The sequence below is a fragment of the Caretta caretta genome, chromosome 3 (genome assembly GCF_965140235.1).
Source record: "Caretta caretta isolate rCarCar2 chromosome 3, rCarCar1.hap1, whole genome shotgun sequence".
NCBI classification, from domain to species: Eukaryota; Metazoa; Chordata; order Testudines; family Cheloniidae; genus Caretta; species Caretta caretta.
The window spans coordinates 61,642,876-61,660,844 of record NC_134208.1 but is presented as its reverse complement, the minus strand read 5'-3'; the positions used below and the strand labels follow the sequence as shown (position 1 = coordinate 61,660,844).

The 17,969-nt window shown below is 42.2% G+C and overlaps 1 protein-coding gene across 2 annotated transcripts in view; it reads right to left on the bottom strand.

Moving 5' to 3' along the window:
- The window catches only part of MEI4 (meiotic double-stranded break formation protein 4), a 133,310-nt gene that overhangs the window by 60,933 nt on the left and 54,408 nt on the right, over positions 1-17,969 (bottom strand). The window contains exon 3 of one of the 2 annotated variants that reach the window (XM_075126537.1): positions 1,051-1,182. The exons of the other annotated variant lie outside the window; for it this stretch is intronic. Coding sequence (XP_074982638.1) covers positions 1,051-1,182 — 132 coding nt within the window. The remainder of the gene's footprint in view (positions 1-1,050; positions 1,183-17,969) is intronic. 2 annotated transcript variants of the gene reach the window in all.

The following is a 17,969-nucleotide window of genomic DNA, read 5'->3' as shown; positions in this document are numbered from 1 at the left end:
GGCAATTTGCCTGGTATAAATATTTTTATAGCTAGATAACCAAGGCAAAAGCAATCTCTGAAAGGAAAGAATGTAGCTTCCCTGGCTTTGCCAGATCATGGTAAGCACATCATGATAAGCACATAGCTCCTTGGGTATCCAAGAAACTCCCCAGGTTGCATGTCTGCATACCCCAACATTGAGGGATGCTAATACAATGTTTACCATATCTTTCGGTTGCTTCTCAAATCCTGTAAGCATCATCTCAGTTTTGTATTAGCTACTTGCTCTACAGCTAGGTACCTCTCCTCACAGTCCATGTCTATAATTTCTGTTAGCCAATTATAAAACTGCTCCACTGCACCAGCAGGGACAGAAAAAGAGATATAAATTTCAGTGTTAACATTCTGAAGGCTTCTCAAGACATTCTTCCTCAGTAACCCCCTATAAGCCCCATACATATATTTAACAGAAAGGGTAAAAAGATGGCATCTGTGGGACAACATACAAGAACAATAGCCTCAGATAAACAAATTGCCCTTTGGGATCTCCCAGAAAGAAAGCGACTCAAGAACAACCCAGTCAGCTCTAATGAGGGTCAGTAAACACATAATATTGTGTACTCAACGTATAAAAGATACCTGATCAATCTAAACATGAATGCCTAAACTCCATGAATCACTAGGAAAAGATCAACCTCAGCCACCACCAGTGCAGTTTCTACAGATCAAAACAGATGTCAAACAGATCAGAGGTCTATTGTGCATGTATTTGAATATAAGATATTTTGAGACCTGGTCCTTGTTTGGAAATTTCTTCAGTTTGCTGATCTTTCACTTAAAAGGAAATCACATGCTATTTTTGTAGAATGAAAAATTTAACTTTCAAAAGTATCTAAAACTTGATAGAAGATAAGTTTAAATCTGAAAGTCAACAACTTTTGTGGATCTTTTTGTTATTTTAAATTAAGAGATTGAAACAGAGCTCTAGTGTTAAAAAGCTGTACCATTTAAATAAGTATTATGGTTTAGTTTGCTTCATGACAATATAAAATTTTCAACAGAATAGTACCTGGTGGGCTTGCTGCAACTCATCAGCAAATTGATTTACTTCAGATAACAGCAGAGATATTATAGACTTTCTTAACATGTTGCACCTTCCCAGCAAAACAAGGGTTTGGGACACGGGATACTGCACCTGAAACTAAATATAAGTAGCTGTGAGTTCTATCTTTTCAACATCTGTCCCAACCTTTACTTTACTCTTTACTTATATATACACACACAAATACACAGAGACTTTTAAATTAAAAAAATAAATATGTAAAAAGGAAGACATGGAAAAATGAAGATATTAAAAAAAAACACACCTTACTTCTGACAGCTAAAAACTACAGCAATTAAAACACACACATATACACACACAGGTTTTAAATGTGAGGATCTTGGTGTTTTTTGGAAATGATTGGGTGCTAGTGTGCCCAGGCTCAGCCCCGCCCCCAGCACCCAACCAATACACTCAAGTTTCTCACATTTAGTATCTCACCTCTGGCTGTCTCAACAGGTTTGTGTGCTGTCCATTAGGAAACTGTAAGCTCCTTGGAGCACAGTCACGTCTTCAGTACCTTATATAGTGCAAAGCACACTATCACCAACAATTATCAATGGCAGAACGCTCAGAACAAGTTGCTGACAAATCAGTCTAAAAATGTTGAGTGGGGACAGGAAGAGGTCATACACATTAGTTCACTTTGGGCAGAAAATAGTAATTTGCATTTCTAATCACACTTTCCATCTCAAGCTCTCAAACAGCATTACAAACATTAACAAAATTAGCCTTTACTTCCCCATGAGTTAGTATTTAAGATTTTATAGAAGAGGAAACAAGAGGCACAGAGCTTAAGATCCTACCAGAAAGTGTGGCAGAGCAAAGAAGAAAACTCAGCTCTCCCAATTCACCTCGTGTTCCTTAAACACAAAGCCATGCAGGACATATCCTCACTAAACCCAGAACGGCTATGTGCTCTCTGTGCCTATCAAAAGCACACTTAAATCACCTTAATCTTACTGCCTTATGCTAGACAACATAATATAGGAACATGACTTCTTATAAAACCTTCAGAAATGGATGGTCATGAAGGAAACAATGAACCTCTACTTAATAGAAGAGAAAATTTATGGAAGTAGAAGAGAATGGAACATACATTTATAATTGTGTTCACCCCAGCATATTTTCATAGAATCATAGAATATCAGGGTTGGAAGGGACCCCAGAAGGTCATCTAGTCCAACCCCCTACTCGAAGCTGGACCAATCCCCAACTAAATCATCCCAGCCAGGGCTTTGTCAAGCCTGACCTTAAAAACCTCTAAGGAAGGAGATTCTACCACCTCCCTAGGTAACGCATTCCAGTGTTTCACCACCCTCATAGTGAAAAAGTTTTTCCTAATATCCAATCTAAACCTCCCCCACTGCAACTTGAGACCATTACTCCTCGTTCTGTCATCTGCTACCATTGAGAACAGTCTAGAGCCATCCTCTCTGGAACCCCCTTTCAGGTAGTTGAAAGCAGCTATCAAATCCCCCCCTCATTCTTCTCTTCTGCAGACTAAACAATCCCAGCTCCCTCAGCCTCTCCTCATAAGTCATGTGTTCTAGACCCCTAATCATTTTTGTTGCCCTTCACTGGACTCTCTCCAATTTATCCACATCCTTCTTGTAGTGTGGGGCCCAAAACTGGACACAGTACTCCAGATGAGGCCTCACCAATGTCGAATAGAGGGGAACGATCACATCCCTCGATCTGCTCGCTATGCCCCTACTTATACATCCCAAAATGCCATTGCCCTTCTTGGCAACAAGGGCACACTGCTGACTCATATCCAGCTTCTCATCCACTGTCACCCCTAGGTCCTTTTCCGCAGAACTGCTGCCTAGCCATTCGGCCCCTAGTCTGTAGCGGTGCATTGGATTCTTCCGTCCTAAGTGCAGGACCCTGCACTTATCCTTATTGAACCTCATCAGATTTCTTTTGGCCCAATCCTCCAATTTGTCTAGGTCCTTCTGTATCCTATCCCTCCCCTCCAGCGTATCTACCACTCCTCCCAGTTTAGTATCATCCGCAAAATCTGTTGTTTTTTTTTAAAAAAACGAACAGATTCACAGAAACCAGTGAAGGAACAATAGCATCTAGAACACCTAACCAAGATTGGGGTCCCATTGTGCAAAACAGTACATGACAGTCCCTTTCTTAAAGAAAAAGCACTCGCAGCCTAAATAGACATGACAGGCACATAGCAAGTAGAAAGAAATATACACATACAAACAGAGCGATGGTTCACAGCCAGCATATGAGTGACCTAATTGTTTGTTTGGTTTACATATTATTTTGGGGGGTTGTTTATTTTTCATTTTATTACATTCAACCAATTATAGGACAAAGGCGGTTAAGGAAGGGGATTACCTAAAACGATCAACACAGGAATGGAGGGAGGACAATCAGGGGAGGGAGGCAACAAATTCTCATCTGTGTATTTCCAGATCCAACAAAACCTGGTTGTCATAGTACAATAGAACCTCAGAGTTATGAGCACTATAGTTACGAACTGACCAGTCAACCACACACTTCATCTGGAAGTGATAGTACACAATCAGGCAGCTGCAAAGGAACAACCCCGCCACACACACACACAAAAAAAGCAGCATGCACAGTACTGTGTTAAATGTAAACTACTAAAAAAAAAATAAAGGGAAAGCAGCATTTTTCTTTTGCACAGTAAAGTTTCAAAGCTGTATTAACTCAATGTTCAGTTGTAAACTTTTGAAAGAACCGTAACAGTTTGTTCAGAGTTATGAACATTTCAGAGGCATGAACAACCTCCATATTTGAGGTGTTTGTAACTCTGAGGTTCTACTGTATGCAAAACCCTTCACAGATTCATTCAGTAAAGTCACTTCTACGGTTGCTAGAGTCCAAGCAATGTATCATCATCATCAAGACAGTAGGAAATATACTGTAAGGTCCTCTAATATGATTACATTTTCACAGATACCAAACGGAAACAGTATAAACATGAAATGTAAGTGAGGAAAAGGTAAATAAACCTCCAAACAATTAAAATTATTTGGAACTTTATCATAATATTAAGAGATAGATCATATAAAACACGCAACAATATTATGTTAAAGCTTTATAAAGCATATGTGGAGTTGACTGCAAGCAGTCTTCAGAGTTATAGGAGATGTCATTTTATGACAAGTCTATCTTGACTCCTTCAGGATGTCCCATCACACCATATTACTTTACACACACATTTACTAAAGTAACCATCCATTGTTTTCTCAACTGTCCCAAAGCAGGGCATACACATGGAAGGTTTTTTTTTTTTTTTTTTTTTTAAACAAACACCCCACACACATCCCAAACTATAAACAATACTATCACTAGTTGAACAGCAAAAGAGTACCTCCATGCTAAGATAGAGTACGAGTACACCAGAAAGCTAGTGTATGTCTACTTCATGCAAGACAAATGATTCAATTTGCATTAACAATAAAGCTTATGCTCAAATAAATCTGTTAGTCTCTAAGGTGTTTTCTTTTTGTGAATACAGACTAACATGGCTGCTACTCTGAATAAAGTCTATGTAATTGTAATTGGAGATCACAGGCATGTCGATCTTATATGGCCTTAAACCAGGACACAATGATATGTGGCATTTGTACAAGACGTCATTCACTATGTTATGGTTGCTCTTTGCAGGAATAATTTAGACAACTACAAGTTTGAAAGATTTTCTGATGTATCCACTAATAATATATAACTGGAGCAGCACTTGTTGTATGTGGATCATTCTGCCTTCTAGACAGCCTGCATAGTCCCTGTAGATCTAGATAAGGTTAAGTAAGTTGCAAATTGTTACACAGAGGTTTAGGCAATGCCACAAACAAGCATGTTTCATATTATACGAATGCAAGTCATCTTTACTGACTTCATTTCTCATTTTTATGCATTAAGGCTGGATACATATTTTACAAATTCTACATCTTTTAGAGAATAACCTTGAGCATGTTAGCAAACTAACTTGCCTTTGGAGTCAGGAATACCAAACCACCATGATTTCCAGTGTCATTTATTTAGGCTGTAAAAAGTCAATTTCTGTATTATTTACACAACATTTTCTATCAGCCTAGCAAATATTTCTTGGGATGGAAAAAATATATAAGAAATTTTATTTTAAAAAATTACCTACAACTATAGCCACCTCAAATACTACCCAGCATTTCATTTCTAGCCTTAGTACAGGATTCGAGCCACTTTGCTTTAAATAATTAGTCATTGCCAATGCTGTATTTAGAGGTTTCACTAAAGTGGCCACCTTCAAAGTGAAGGCCACCTTCAAAGTGAAATTTGACCATAATCCTCCGATTTATTAAGCTGGCTTTGAGCTAGCGTTCCAGTACAAAACAGACTCAAAACCAGAGTGACTGGCCAAAGGAGGACTCCCCACAATGTAGGGAAGAGCCACTATAGCAACTCCTGGGCCTGGTGCAGCTCTCATGGCTCGGGAATGGAGTGAACAGTTAGTGAGCCCCTGTGATCTCTGGGACCATTGACAGCTTGCAGAGTTTAGAGCAGCACACTAATGCATGACTTGTAGTTACAATGAAAAGTTGTATATGAAGTTATATGATAATTTCCTTATATACACTATTCGATATGGTTAGTCAAAGCAGAGGTAATGTAAACATTATACAGAATTCAGATCTAAATTCATACAAATCTGTAGCTGGTCTAGGAAGTCACACTTTCTTAAATTTATTAACAAAATAATATTCATAAACAATAGCTTTTTATGTTGTTGCAGGTCGCACAAGTAGCTGTTGTATTCAGCAAGTAGTGTCAAATGTTCTATGAGAAAAATCTGCAATTACTGCTTAAATTAAACAGCAAAGACCATCACCTATTTGCTAATTTTTTTCCTGACACTGGTCACTAATAATTCTACACAAAACCTCAGGTCCGATCATATTAAATAAAGTTTAATTCACTCCACTGTTCTTATTTAAAACCCTTGGAAAGTTGGAAAGGGACTATACTTGGAATAAAGCAGATTTTGCTACCGTTTGTCCCAGATAATTCTATAATATATTGGGCTCTACTATGTGAGCAGCACAAGCAAAGTTTACAACGCTAATTAAAAGTTGTCTTACAGAACAGATCCATACCCTTCAAAATAATTCCATACATCATGGACTTAAGGTAATACCACATACCTCTTAATGAAAATGCCACCTGAATCAGTGAAAATTGAGAAACAGGATTTCAATGAGCATTTGACCTACATTAGGAGCATAGGACTAGACCTCTGATGTTGTCTTTCTCCAAAGAATATATAGGCACATTTTTTAAAACAATTAACACGTTAATGATATCTTTTTTCCCCTTCCACTTTCTCCCTTTTCTCCCTTCTTATTTTTACATTATAGATTTTTTCCAGAGTATATAAAAGCCACTGAAATAAAATATTAAATCTATGCAAAATGTTTTGAGAAATTTCCAGAGGCATTGGACACCCACAGCTCCCAGACTTCAATGAATCCTGTTACCAATGTAGCAAAATTCTAAAGCTATTGATTAATCGCAGTTAACTCACATGATTAACTCAAAAAAATTAAAAATATTAACCGCGATTAATTGCACTGTTAAACAATAGAATATCAATTGAAATGTATTAAATGTTTGTGGATGTTTTTCCTACATTTTCAAATATTGATATATTTGAATATATCAATTTGAATTACAACACAGAATACAAAGCGTATAGTGCTCACTTTACATTATTTTTATTACAAATATTTGCGCTGTAAAAAGAAACAAAATAAATAATATTTTTCAATTCACCTAATACAAGTACTGTAGTGCAGTGGTTCTCAAATTTTTTTTTCCGCGGATCACTTGAAAATTGCTGATTCGGCAGACCACTTAATGATCTTTCCAAATGTTGTTTACACCATTAGCTAACTATTGTAATGCGCTTTGGATAAAAGCGCTATATAAAATAACAATAATAAATGGTTTTTTGTTCTACAAATAAAAGCACACAACTCATATTTTAATATCAGTAGTCTTACCATTCTAATGCAATCGATGTGCCCTCTCTCCCCCACTGCAGCAGCCCCCAAGCTGGAGCTAGGAAGGAAGGCTGTCTCTCCTCAGGAGCCGCAGCCCTGCAGCTGGGGAAAGTCGCCTCTTTCTCTGGCTGCTGCAGCCCTGCATGTCCCAAATTTCCCCCACACCCTCTTTTCACCCGAATGCCCCCTCCCACCTGCCTCCTATCCCCCACAAGGCTACCACCTCACCTTATATCTGCGTCTTCTCCAAGGTCCAGGCACCTAATTGGCGGAGCCACGCCTGCACGGCTCCACTAATTAGGTGGGTGGCCCTTCATTCTCTCATGTGCAGCCACCCAGGCATGCACCTTAGCCCTGGTCTACACTAGGACTTTAGGTCGAATTTAGCAGCGTTAAATCGATGTAAACCTGCACCCGTCCACACAATGAAGCCCTTTATTTCGACTTAAAGGGCTCTTAAAATCGATTTCCTTACTCCACCCCTGACAAGTGGATTAGCGCTTAAATCGACCTTGCCGGCTCGAATTTGGGGTACTGTGGACACAATTCGATGGTATTGGCCTCCGGGAGCTATACCCGAGTGCTCCATTGTGACCGCTCTGGACAGCACTCTCAACTCAGATGCACTGGCCAGGTAGACAGGAAAAAAACCGCGAACTTTTGAATCTCATTTCCTGTTTGGCCAGCGTGGCAAGCTGCAGGTGACCATGCAGAGCTCATCAGCACAGGTGACCATGATGGAGTCCCAGAATCGCAAAAGAGCTCCAGCATGGACCGAACGGGAGGTACGGGATCTGATCGCTGTTTGGGGAGAGGAATCCGTGCTATCAGAACTCCGTTCCAGTTTTCGAAATGCCAAAACCTTTCTGAAAATCTCCCAGGGCATGAAGGACAGAGGCCATAACAGGGACCCGAAGCAGTGCCGCGTGAAACTGAAGGAGCTGAGGCAAGCCTACCAGAAAACCAGAGAGGCGAACAGCCGCTCTGGGTCAGAGCCCCAAACATGCCGCTTCTATGATGAGCTGCATGCCATTTTAGGGGGTTCAGCCACCACTACCCCAGCCGTGTTGTTTGACTCCTTCAATGGAGATGGAGGCAATATGGAAGCAGGTTTTGGGGACGAAGAAGATGATGATGATGAGGAGGTTGTAGATAGCTCACAGCAAGCAAGCGGAGAAACCGGTTTTCCCGACAGCCAGGAACTGTTTCTCACCCTGGACCTGGAGCCAGTACCCCCCGAACCCACCCAAGGCTGCCTCCTGGACCCAGCAGGTGGAGAAGGGACCTCTGGTGAGTGTACCTTTTAAAATACTATACATGGTTTAAAAGCAAGCATGTGAAAGGATTACTTTGCCCTGGCATTCGCGGTTCTCCTAGATGTACTCCTAAAGCCTTTGCAAAAGGTTTCTGGGAAGGGCAGCCTTATTGTGTCCTTCATGGTAGGACACTTTACCACTCCAGGCCAGTAACACGTATTCGGGAATCATTGTAGAACAAAGCATTGCAGTGTATGTTTGCTGGCATTCAAACAACATCCGTTCTTTATCTCTCTGTGTTATCCTCAGGAGAGTGAGATATAATTCATGGTCACCTGGTTGAAATAGAGTGCTTTTCTTCAGGGGACACTCAGAGGAGCCCATTCCTGCTGGGCTGTTTGCCTGTGGCTAAACAGAAATGTTCCCCGCTGTTAGCCACAGGGAGGGGGGAAGGTTGAGGGGGTAGCCACGCGGTGGGGGGAGGCAAAATGCGACCTTGTAACAAAAGCACATGTGCTATGTATGTAATGTTAACAGCAAGGATTACCCTGAAAGAGCATAGCCAATGTTTTATAAAATGTGTCTGTTTAAATACCGCTGTCCCTTTTTTTTTCTCCACCAGCTGCATGTGTTTCAAGGATCACAGGATCTTCTCCTTCCCAGAGGCTAGTGAAGCTTAGAAAGAAAAAAAAATGCACTCGCGATGAAATGTTCTCCGAGCTCATGCTGTCCTCCCACACTGACAGAGCACAGACGAATGCGTGGAGGCAAATAATGTCAGAGTGCAGGAAAGCACAAAATGACCGGGAGGAGAGGTGGCGGGCTGAAGAGAGTAAGTGGCGGGCTGAAGAGAGGGCTGAAGCTCAAATGTGGCGGCAGCGTGATGAGAGGAGGCAGGATTCAATGCTGAGGCTGCTGGAGGACCAAACCAGTATGCTCCAGTGTATGGTTGAGCTGCAGCAAAGGCAGCTGGAGCACAGACTGCCACTGCAGCCCCTCTGTAACCAACTGCCCTCCTCCCCAAGTTCCATACCCTCCACACCCAGATGCCCAAGAACGCGGTGGGGGGGCCTCCAGCCAACCAGCCATTCCACCAGAGGATTGCCCAAAAAAAAGAAGGCTGTCATTCAATAAATTTTAAAGTTGTAAACTTTTAAAGTGCTGTGCGGCATTTTCCTTCCTTCCTCCACCACCCCTCCTGGGCTACCTTGGTAGTCATCCCCCTATTTGTGTGATGAATGAATAAAGAATGCATGAATGTGAAGCAACAATGACTTTATTGCCTCTGCAAGCAGTGATTGAAGGGAGGAGGGGCGGGTGGTTAGCTTACAGGGAAGTAGAGTGAACCAAGGGGGGAGGTGTTTCATCAAGGAGAAACAAACAGAACTTTCACACCGTAGCCTACCGCGCCCTCCTGTGCTCTTCTAACTGCCCTGGTGTCTGGCTGCGCATAACCAGCAGCCAGGCAATTTGCCTCAACCTCCCACCCCGCCATAAACGTCTCCCCCTTACTCTCACAGATATTGTGGAGCACACAGCAAGCAGTAATAACAGTGGGAATATTGGTTTCGCTGAGGTCTAAGCGAGTCAGTAAACTGCGCCAGCGCGCCTTTAAACGTCCAAATGCACATTCTACCACCATTCTGCACTTGCTCAGCCTGTAGTTGAACAGCTCCTGACTACTGTCCAGGCTGCCTGTGTACGGCTTCATGAGCCATGGCATTAAGGGGTAGGCTGGGTCCCCAAGGATACATATAGGCATTTCAACATCCCCAACAGTTATGTTCTGGTCTGGGAATAAAGTCCCTTCCTGCAGCTTTTGAAACAGACCAGAGTTCCTGAAGATGCGAGCGTCATGCACCTTTCCCGGCCATCCCACATTGATGTTGGTGAAACGTCCCTTGTGATCCACCAGAGCTTGCAGCACTATTGAAAAGTACCCCGTGCGGTTTATGTACTCGGCGGCTTGGTGCTCCGGTGCCAAGATAGGGATATGGGTTCCGTCTATGGCCCCACCACAGTTAGGGAATCCCATTGCAGCAAAGCCATCCACTATGACCTGCACATTTCCCAGGGTCACTACCCTTGATATCAGCAAATCTTTGATTGCGTGGGCTACTTGCATCACAGCAGCCTCCACAGTAGATTTGCCCACTCCAAACTGATTCCCAACTGACCGGTAGCTGTCTGGCGTTGCAAGCTTCCACAGGGCTATCGCCAGTCGCTTCTCAACTGTGAGGGCTGCTCTCATCTTGGTATTCATGCGCCTCAGGGCAGGGGAAAGCAAGTCACAAAGTTCCATGAAAGTGCCCTTACGCATGCGAAAGTTTCGCAGCCACTGGGAATCGTCCCAGACCTGCAACACTATGCGGTCCCACCAGTCTGTGCTTGTTTCCCGAGCCCAGAATCGGCGTTCCACAGTATGAACCTGCCCCATTAGCACCATGATGCATGCATTGGCAGGGCCAATGCTTTCAGAGAAATCTGTGTCCATGTCCTGATCACTCACGTGACCGCGCTGACGTCGCCTCCTCGCCCGGTATCGCTTTGCCAGGTTCCGGTGCTGCATATACTGCTGGATAATGCGTGTGATGTTTAATGTGCTCCTAATTGCCAAAGTGAGCTGAGCGGCCTCCATGCTTGCCTTGGTATGGCGTCCACACAGAAAAAAGGCGCGGAACGATTGTCTGCCGTTGCTCTGATGGAGGGAGGGGCGACTGACAACACGGCTTACAGGGTTGGCTTCAGGGAGCTAAAATCAACAAAGGGGGTGTCTTTACATCAAGGAGTATTTCAGGCAGGACTTCACGGAGGGTTCCAATAAGAAATGGTGCACCTAAGTTATTGTTCTTATTGGAACAAGGAGGTTAGCCTGGCCTCTGATTGATACATGGCTAGATTTACCTCGCTGCACCTTCTCTGTGAGTGATTGCAGTGTGACCTAGAGGAATGAGTCCCCTAGACAGGGGATGGGGGGAAGCAAATGAGTACAAAACAAATCTGGTCTATTTCTTGTTTTGATCCACTCCATCTATCTTTTACATCTTTGGCTGGCAGCAGACGGTGCAGAAGGACTGCATGCCATCCACATCTCATGGCTGCTCGGCAGAAGATGGTACTGTACAACTGCTAGCCATCCTCATCTCTTGCCTGCCTGTCAGAAGATGGTAACATACGACTGCTAGCAATCCTCATCTGTTGCCTGCCTAGCAGAAGATGGTACAGTACGACTGCTAGCAATCCGTATCGCCTGCCTGCTCACCATAAGACGGTTCAATAGGACTGACTGCAGGACTAAAGAGAATGACCTGGTCAAGTCACTCCAAATTTAGTCCCTGCACCCATGTCTGCCCAGGTGCTCCCAGCCGACGTGGCCAGGAGCACCTCGGACACGACGAGGACGACTACCAGTCATACTGCACCGTCTGCTGCCAGAAGGCAATGGGTTGCTGCTACTGTGTAGCAAAGCCGTACCGCATCTGCCAGCACCCAGGAGACATAGGGTGACGGTTACCTGAGCGGGCTCCATGCTTGCCATGGTATGGCATCTGCACAGGTAACTCAGGAAAAAAGGCGCGAAACGATTGTCTGCCCTTGCTTTCACGGAGGGAGGGAGGGAACGGGGGCCTGACGATATGTACCCAGAACCACCTGCGACAATGTTTTAGCCCCATCAGGCATTGGGATCTCAACCCAGAATTCCAATGGGCAGCGGAGACTGCGGGAACTGTGGGATAGCTATCCACAGTGTAACGCTCCGGAAGTCGACTCTAGCCTCGGTACTGTGGAAGCACTCCGCCGAGTTAATGCACTTAATGCACTTAGAGCATTTTCTGTGGGGACACACACACTCGAATATATAAAACCGATTTCTAAAAAACCGACTTCTATAAATTCGACCTTATTCCATAGTGTAGACATACCCTTAGAAGGAACTATCCGCGGACCACAGTTTGAGAACCTCTGCTATAGTGCAATCGCTGTATCATAATACAGCTCACTTCATCGGATGCATACTGTGGAAAATACAGAAGATGTTTTTATACACACAAACCATGAAAAAATGGGTGATTATCACTACAAAAGGTTCTCTCTGCCCCCACCCCACTCTCCTGCTGGTAATAGCTTATGTAAAGTGATGACTCTCCTTACAATGTGTATGATAATCAAGGTGGGCCATTTCCAGCACAAATCCAGGGTTTAACAAGAACGTCTGGGGGGGTGGGTAGGAAAAAATAAGGGGAAATAGGTTACCTTGCATAATGACTTAGACACTCCCAGTCTCTATTCAAGCCAATTTGCAAATGAATTCCAGTTCAGCAGTCTCTCGCTGGAGTCTGGATTTGAAGTTTTTCTGTTGTAATGTCACAACTTTCATGTCTGTAATCGCGTGACCAAAGAGATTGAAGTGTTCTCTGACTGGTTTATGAATGTTATAATTCTTGACATCTGATTTGTGTCCATTTATTCTTTTATGTAGAGACTGTCCAGTTTGACCAATGTACATGGCAGAGGGGCATTGCTGGCACATGATGGCATATATCACATTGGTAGATGTGCAGGTGAACGAGCCTCTGATAGTGTGGCTGATGTTATTAGGCCCTGTGATGGTGTCCCCTGAATAGATATGTGGACACAGTTGGCAACGGGCTTTGTTGCAAGGATAGGTTCCTGGGTTAGTGGTTCTGTGGTGTGGTATGTGGTTGTTGGTGAGTATTCGCTTCAGGTTGGGGGGCTGTCCTACCTACATGCTATTCCTACCTACACGGGGCGCTATTCCTACCTTCATGCCTCCAGCTTTCACCCTGACCACACCACACAATCCATTGTCTACAGCCAAGCTCTGCAATACAACTGCATTTGCTCCAACCCCTCAGACAGAGACAAACAAGATCTCTATCAAGCATTCTTACAACTACAATACCCACCTGCGGAAGTGAAGAAACAGATTGATAGAGCCAGAAGAGTTCCCAGAAGTCACCTACTACAGGACAGGCCTAACAAAGAAAATAACAGAACGCCACTAGCCATCACCTTCAGCCCCCAACTAAAACTCCTAGACAGGCCAGTCCTTGCCTACAGACAGCCCCCCAGCCTAAAGCGAATACTCACCAGCAACCACATACCACACATATCAACGGGTGAAAGAGAAAATAGCAGCGCTAAAGAAAAAGACAGAACCATGGACCATGTGACTTGTACGAGCACCATTACATTCCAGAACTATTCATACAGATTACTTGTGAGAAGGAACCCACCAGAAGCAGCACATTAGCTGAGACTGAGAGGCAGACTGACTGACCTCTCCGATCCCATAATCCGATATCCTAGAAGCTCAGAGATTTCCCTCTACCCTCAGATCAGCATGCCTGAAGAGCTCCTGAGGGCCAGGTGAACACTGTAGAGCTCTCATATCCTTTTAGGTCCATGACTCACAACTGGCTTCCTTGGGATAGCATCTCCTTCTTTCCTACTCTCTCAGTTCCATATCTTGATTCCTGTGCCCAGTCCCAGATTTTCCTGACTGCAGACTTTTTAACATCCACATGAGCTGCCGTGGATCTTAGTATAGTTCAAATGGGTCTGGCTGACCTAATAACGCTGGACTTTACCACCATCCAAAAGGGCTTTGTCACATGATGCAGAGATCTATGTAGCTTAGAATCATAGAATCATAGAATATCAGGGTTGGAAGGGACCCCAGAAGGTCATCTAGTCCAACCCCCTACTCGAAGCAGGACCAATTCCCAGTTAAATCATCCCAGCCAGGGCTTTGTCAAGCCTGACCTTAAAAACCTCTAAGAAAGGATATTCTACCACCTCCCTAGGTTACGCATTCCAGTGTTTCACCACCCTCATAGTGAACAAGTTTTTCCTAATATCCAATCTAAATCTCCCCCACTGCAACTTGAGTTTCCTGTAGACCTCGAAGGAATCAAGTGTCTCAGACGCCAAACAGAAACCTTTATTTCAAATTGATCCAAAATGAAACAAACAGTAAATGCTCCTTTGCCATGAAATAAGAGGGCAACAGAGAAGTCCAGCAATTAAGTCCTCTCCATCATCCACTTCTCAATGGTTACTGTACTGGAAGTTTTGAACCCCCCATTCTCTGACCTCCCTATAAAGTCTCTTTGGGACACCTCAGGCTCTGGGTGGGAAAGAACATGGCTTCTATTACAGAGCAGCAAAACAAGAAACTAACCTTCTTTGAGAATATTTCAAAATAGAGTTGTCCTTTGAGCTCCTGCCTGCAAAAAGCCTAAGATTAACTAAGGCTTTCCAGGTTCAGGTCCCTCCTAAAACCTAGTGAGTATATCCTCTAAATGGGTTTTAAATTAACTGGAACCACTGAGGAAAAAAATCTGAGTTCCTCTCGACAGCTCAATGAAAACATCTGCTCAGTACACAGCAGAATAATCAGAGAGCAAACAAACTGTTCTGTTGTATTAAGAAGGGGATAGAAAAACACTGGAAATATTATATAAATTGGTGGTACTATAATTCTATGTTAATTGTGGTAACACTATATTCAATTTTGGTCACTACATCTCAAAAAACATTTACTAGAAATAGAAAGGGTTTAGAGGACAGCAAAATAGATGTTTGGAAAAACTTTCATATGTGAAAGGTATATGAAGGTTAGAACTATTGAAATTCAAAAGCAGACAAATAAGAGATGACATGATAGAGGTATAGGACTAGAGAAAGTCAATCAGACACTTCTTCTCACCTCTTACAATACTATAACCAGGAGACATCCAACACATTTAAAAAGACACATTTAAAACAGAAAAGGAAATTTTTTAAAATGTATTTTTAACATCACAATTAACCTATGGAAATCACTTTAGGGAACAATCCAACCACTATTTGCTTGGGGAAAAACTTCTCTTTCAGGCAGACTATTCTGCCTGTTCATTATGGACTGAGTTTGTATTTTTGCAAAATCCTCTGAAACATCTAGTATAATTCACAGTCAGAAACACTACTGAACTAGATGGATCACTTGTATTGCTATACTGGATGATGCCAATGTGCCAACGAATCCCTCCCTCTTTGAAAGAGACTCGAATAATAATTTGTATCCCAGGGTGCCAGTTACGATAAAATTGCATAAGCTTGGATTAATCATGAAGCTTGAATTATATTTAAATCTAGCTACCTAACACAGAATTGCCTCCATTTGCTGGAGACAATAGTAAAAACATTCAGTTTTATGAATAAGTAAGTGCATGATACAAATTGTAAATATTGAGCATTTTACATATTTATTAATGTCTCTATTAGCTGACAGAGATGCAGTAAACCCACTTACCTGAACTGGTACAGGAGGATGTTTAGTATTTACAAATCAGCTTCATCATTAATTGCATACAGGCTAATCTTACTTAGACAGTGTAAGAGAGACCAGAGGGGTGAAGTAATATATTTTATTGGACCAACTTCTTTTGGTGAGAGAGACACAAGCTTTCAGCAACAGAAGTTGGCCCACAAAAAGATACTACCTCACCCACTTTGTCTCTCTAACATCCTGGGACCAACACGGCTACAAATGCAAACAGCATTGTCTAAATAATAAAGTTATCTACAAACAGTGAACATAAATACAATTTCATCTCTCAGTGGCCTATTCATGGATCATCTTTTAGTTTTGTCTGGAAATAATAGCAAAATGAATTTGTTCTTAAATATTCAAATTGATATACAGTAAAATTAAAAATATTACATGTCTTTTATTAGTAACAAAATATAAAATATATTGAGCTCACAAAAATATACAGTAAAAGTTAAAAAAAAAGCTAAACAAGAATCCATTTAGCCTATTCTTGGGCTGGATTAATGGTTTGTATCCAATAAAATCTATGCTGTTAGGAATCTGTTTTTTGTTTTTTTAAATGTACTGGCAAAAAAGTTATTGGACTTTGGACTTCTTGGTATATATCTTTACCACTGGAAAAATCCCAAGATATGAATTATTCATTTTAGAATTAGCTTGATCAGGCTGTATTAAGACACCTCTTTCTGAAAAGGGGTTATCTGAAACTCAGAAATATTAACCAGTAGCAAAAAGGCAAATTCTCTGAGTACCAGCACAATTCATGTTTCAACTCTGCATGGTTATCCAAAAACAAATGCACTACATCAAAAACTAAGGGATTGTGTGCATACTTGTATGTTTGACTGATATACACCTTTAATACCTTGATGATTCACTTCTTTCAAAAGGGACTAGGGTCCTTGGAGATGCAGCATCTAAATGACTAGCTATGTTGGTATTCCTAAACACTAATTTTAACACTTAATTTTCTATTCATCTTTTTTTGTTTTCTCCACTTCACTCACTTTGATCCACTTGTGTTGTCATTTTAAAATTCTCACTCTTATGTGGATGGTATTCATTGTAACTGTTCTTTCCTACCTTTATTCTTTTATGACCCTCCACCTTGCTATCTGCTTCCTTTATTAATTTTCTCTTCATCTTCTAACTCATTCTTCTATTGTCATTTTAAAGATTATGCTATTTCTCCTCTAAGCTTCAACTCCTTGGCATACTTTACTCCGTTTTGCTCAATTCTTCAACACTCATCTCAAGACCTCTCTCCCTCCCCCTTTTTAAAGCTCCTTCTTGAAGAGAAGAGACCTCAAACATTACATCTTTTCTATTAACACAATATTTTATTCTCCCCCAGGACTACCTGTTCATGCGTTTTGTTGTTACTTTTTGCTTTATTGGTGTGGTCTTTTGTTACTATTCTGCACTGCTTCGAATAAAACATACTAAAATGCAGCAAAATACACACTGCTGCACTAGGAGACAGTGCTTGGGTGACATTGCTGGCAAGGGGTAGCCCTGGGCCACTGCAGGCTTTGTAGAGGGAGAGATCGGCAGCTGCTCCATGGTCAACAGTCAGGGCTCTATTCTACGCCCTCCCTCCATGATCACCTTAGTCCTAATGTATGGGACATATAAGTCAGAGGAAGGGAAGGCAAGAGAAGGTGCAATGAGACAAGGCTTGTGCTTAAAATTCTAACCCATCCATTTGTCTGTTTAGGTAATCTCCTCTGGACCACCTCACTGGATTTGGTGAGTGTTTTTAGACTGTCGTGTTTTTCATAAACAGTTACTATTTGACTTGAATAGCTATCTCCAAAGGAGAGCAGATTGCTTAGAAAATTTAACTGAATTTAAAAGTTAGCAGACTCAGCCATTACCTCTCTCGTACTAGATCACAAGTCTGGCAAGACCTCTCAATATTCCTGTGACTTAACTGTTGTTCTGTCATATAACTGATGTTCTAAAACCAGTCAAAATGTGCTGCTTCTCAACTGTAAATCCACTTGGGTCTCAATTAATTCAAGGAAAGAGAAGTTTACTTACCTGTAACTGGAGGTTCTTTGAGATGTGCGGCCTCTATCTGTGGAGTTATGCATACGCACCATACATTCGGAGCCGGAAAATTTGAAAATAGTGTCAGTTGGTCCATGCATGCACCCTGGCTTACGTCAAGCATCCAATGCAGGGGATAAAGGGTGGGGTGGACTGACTGCCTCTCCAGTTCTTTTTCCACTGTGAATCAGAGACTGTCCGAAGCAGAGG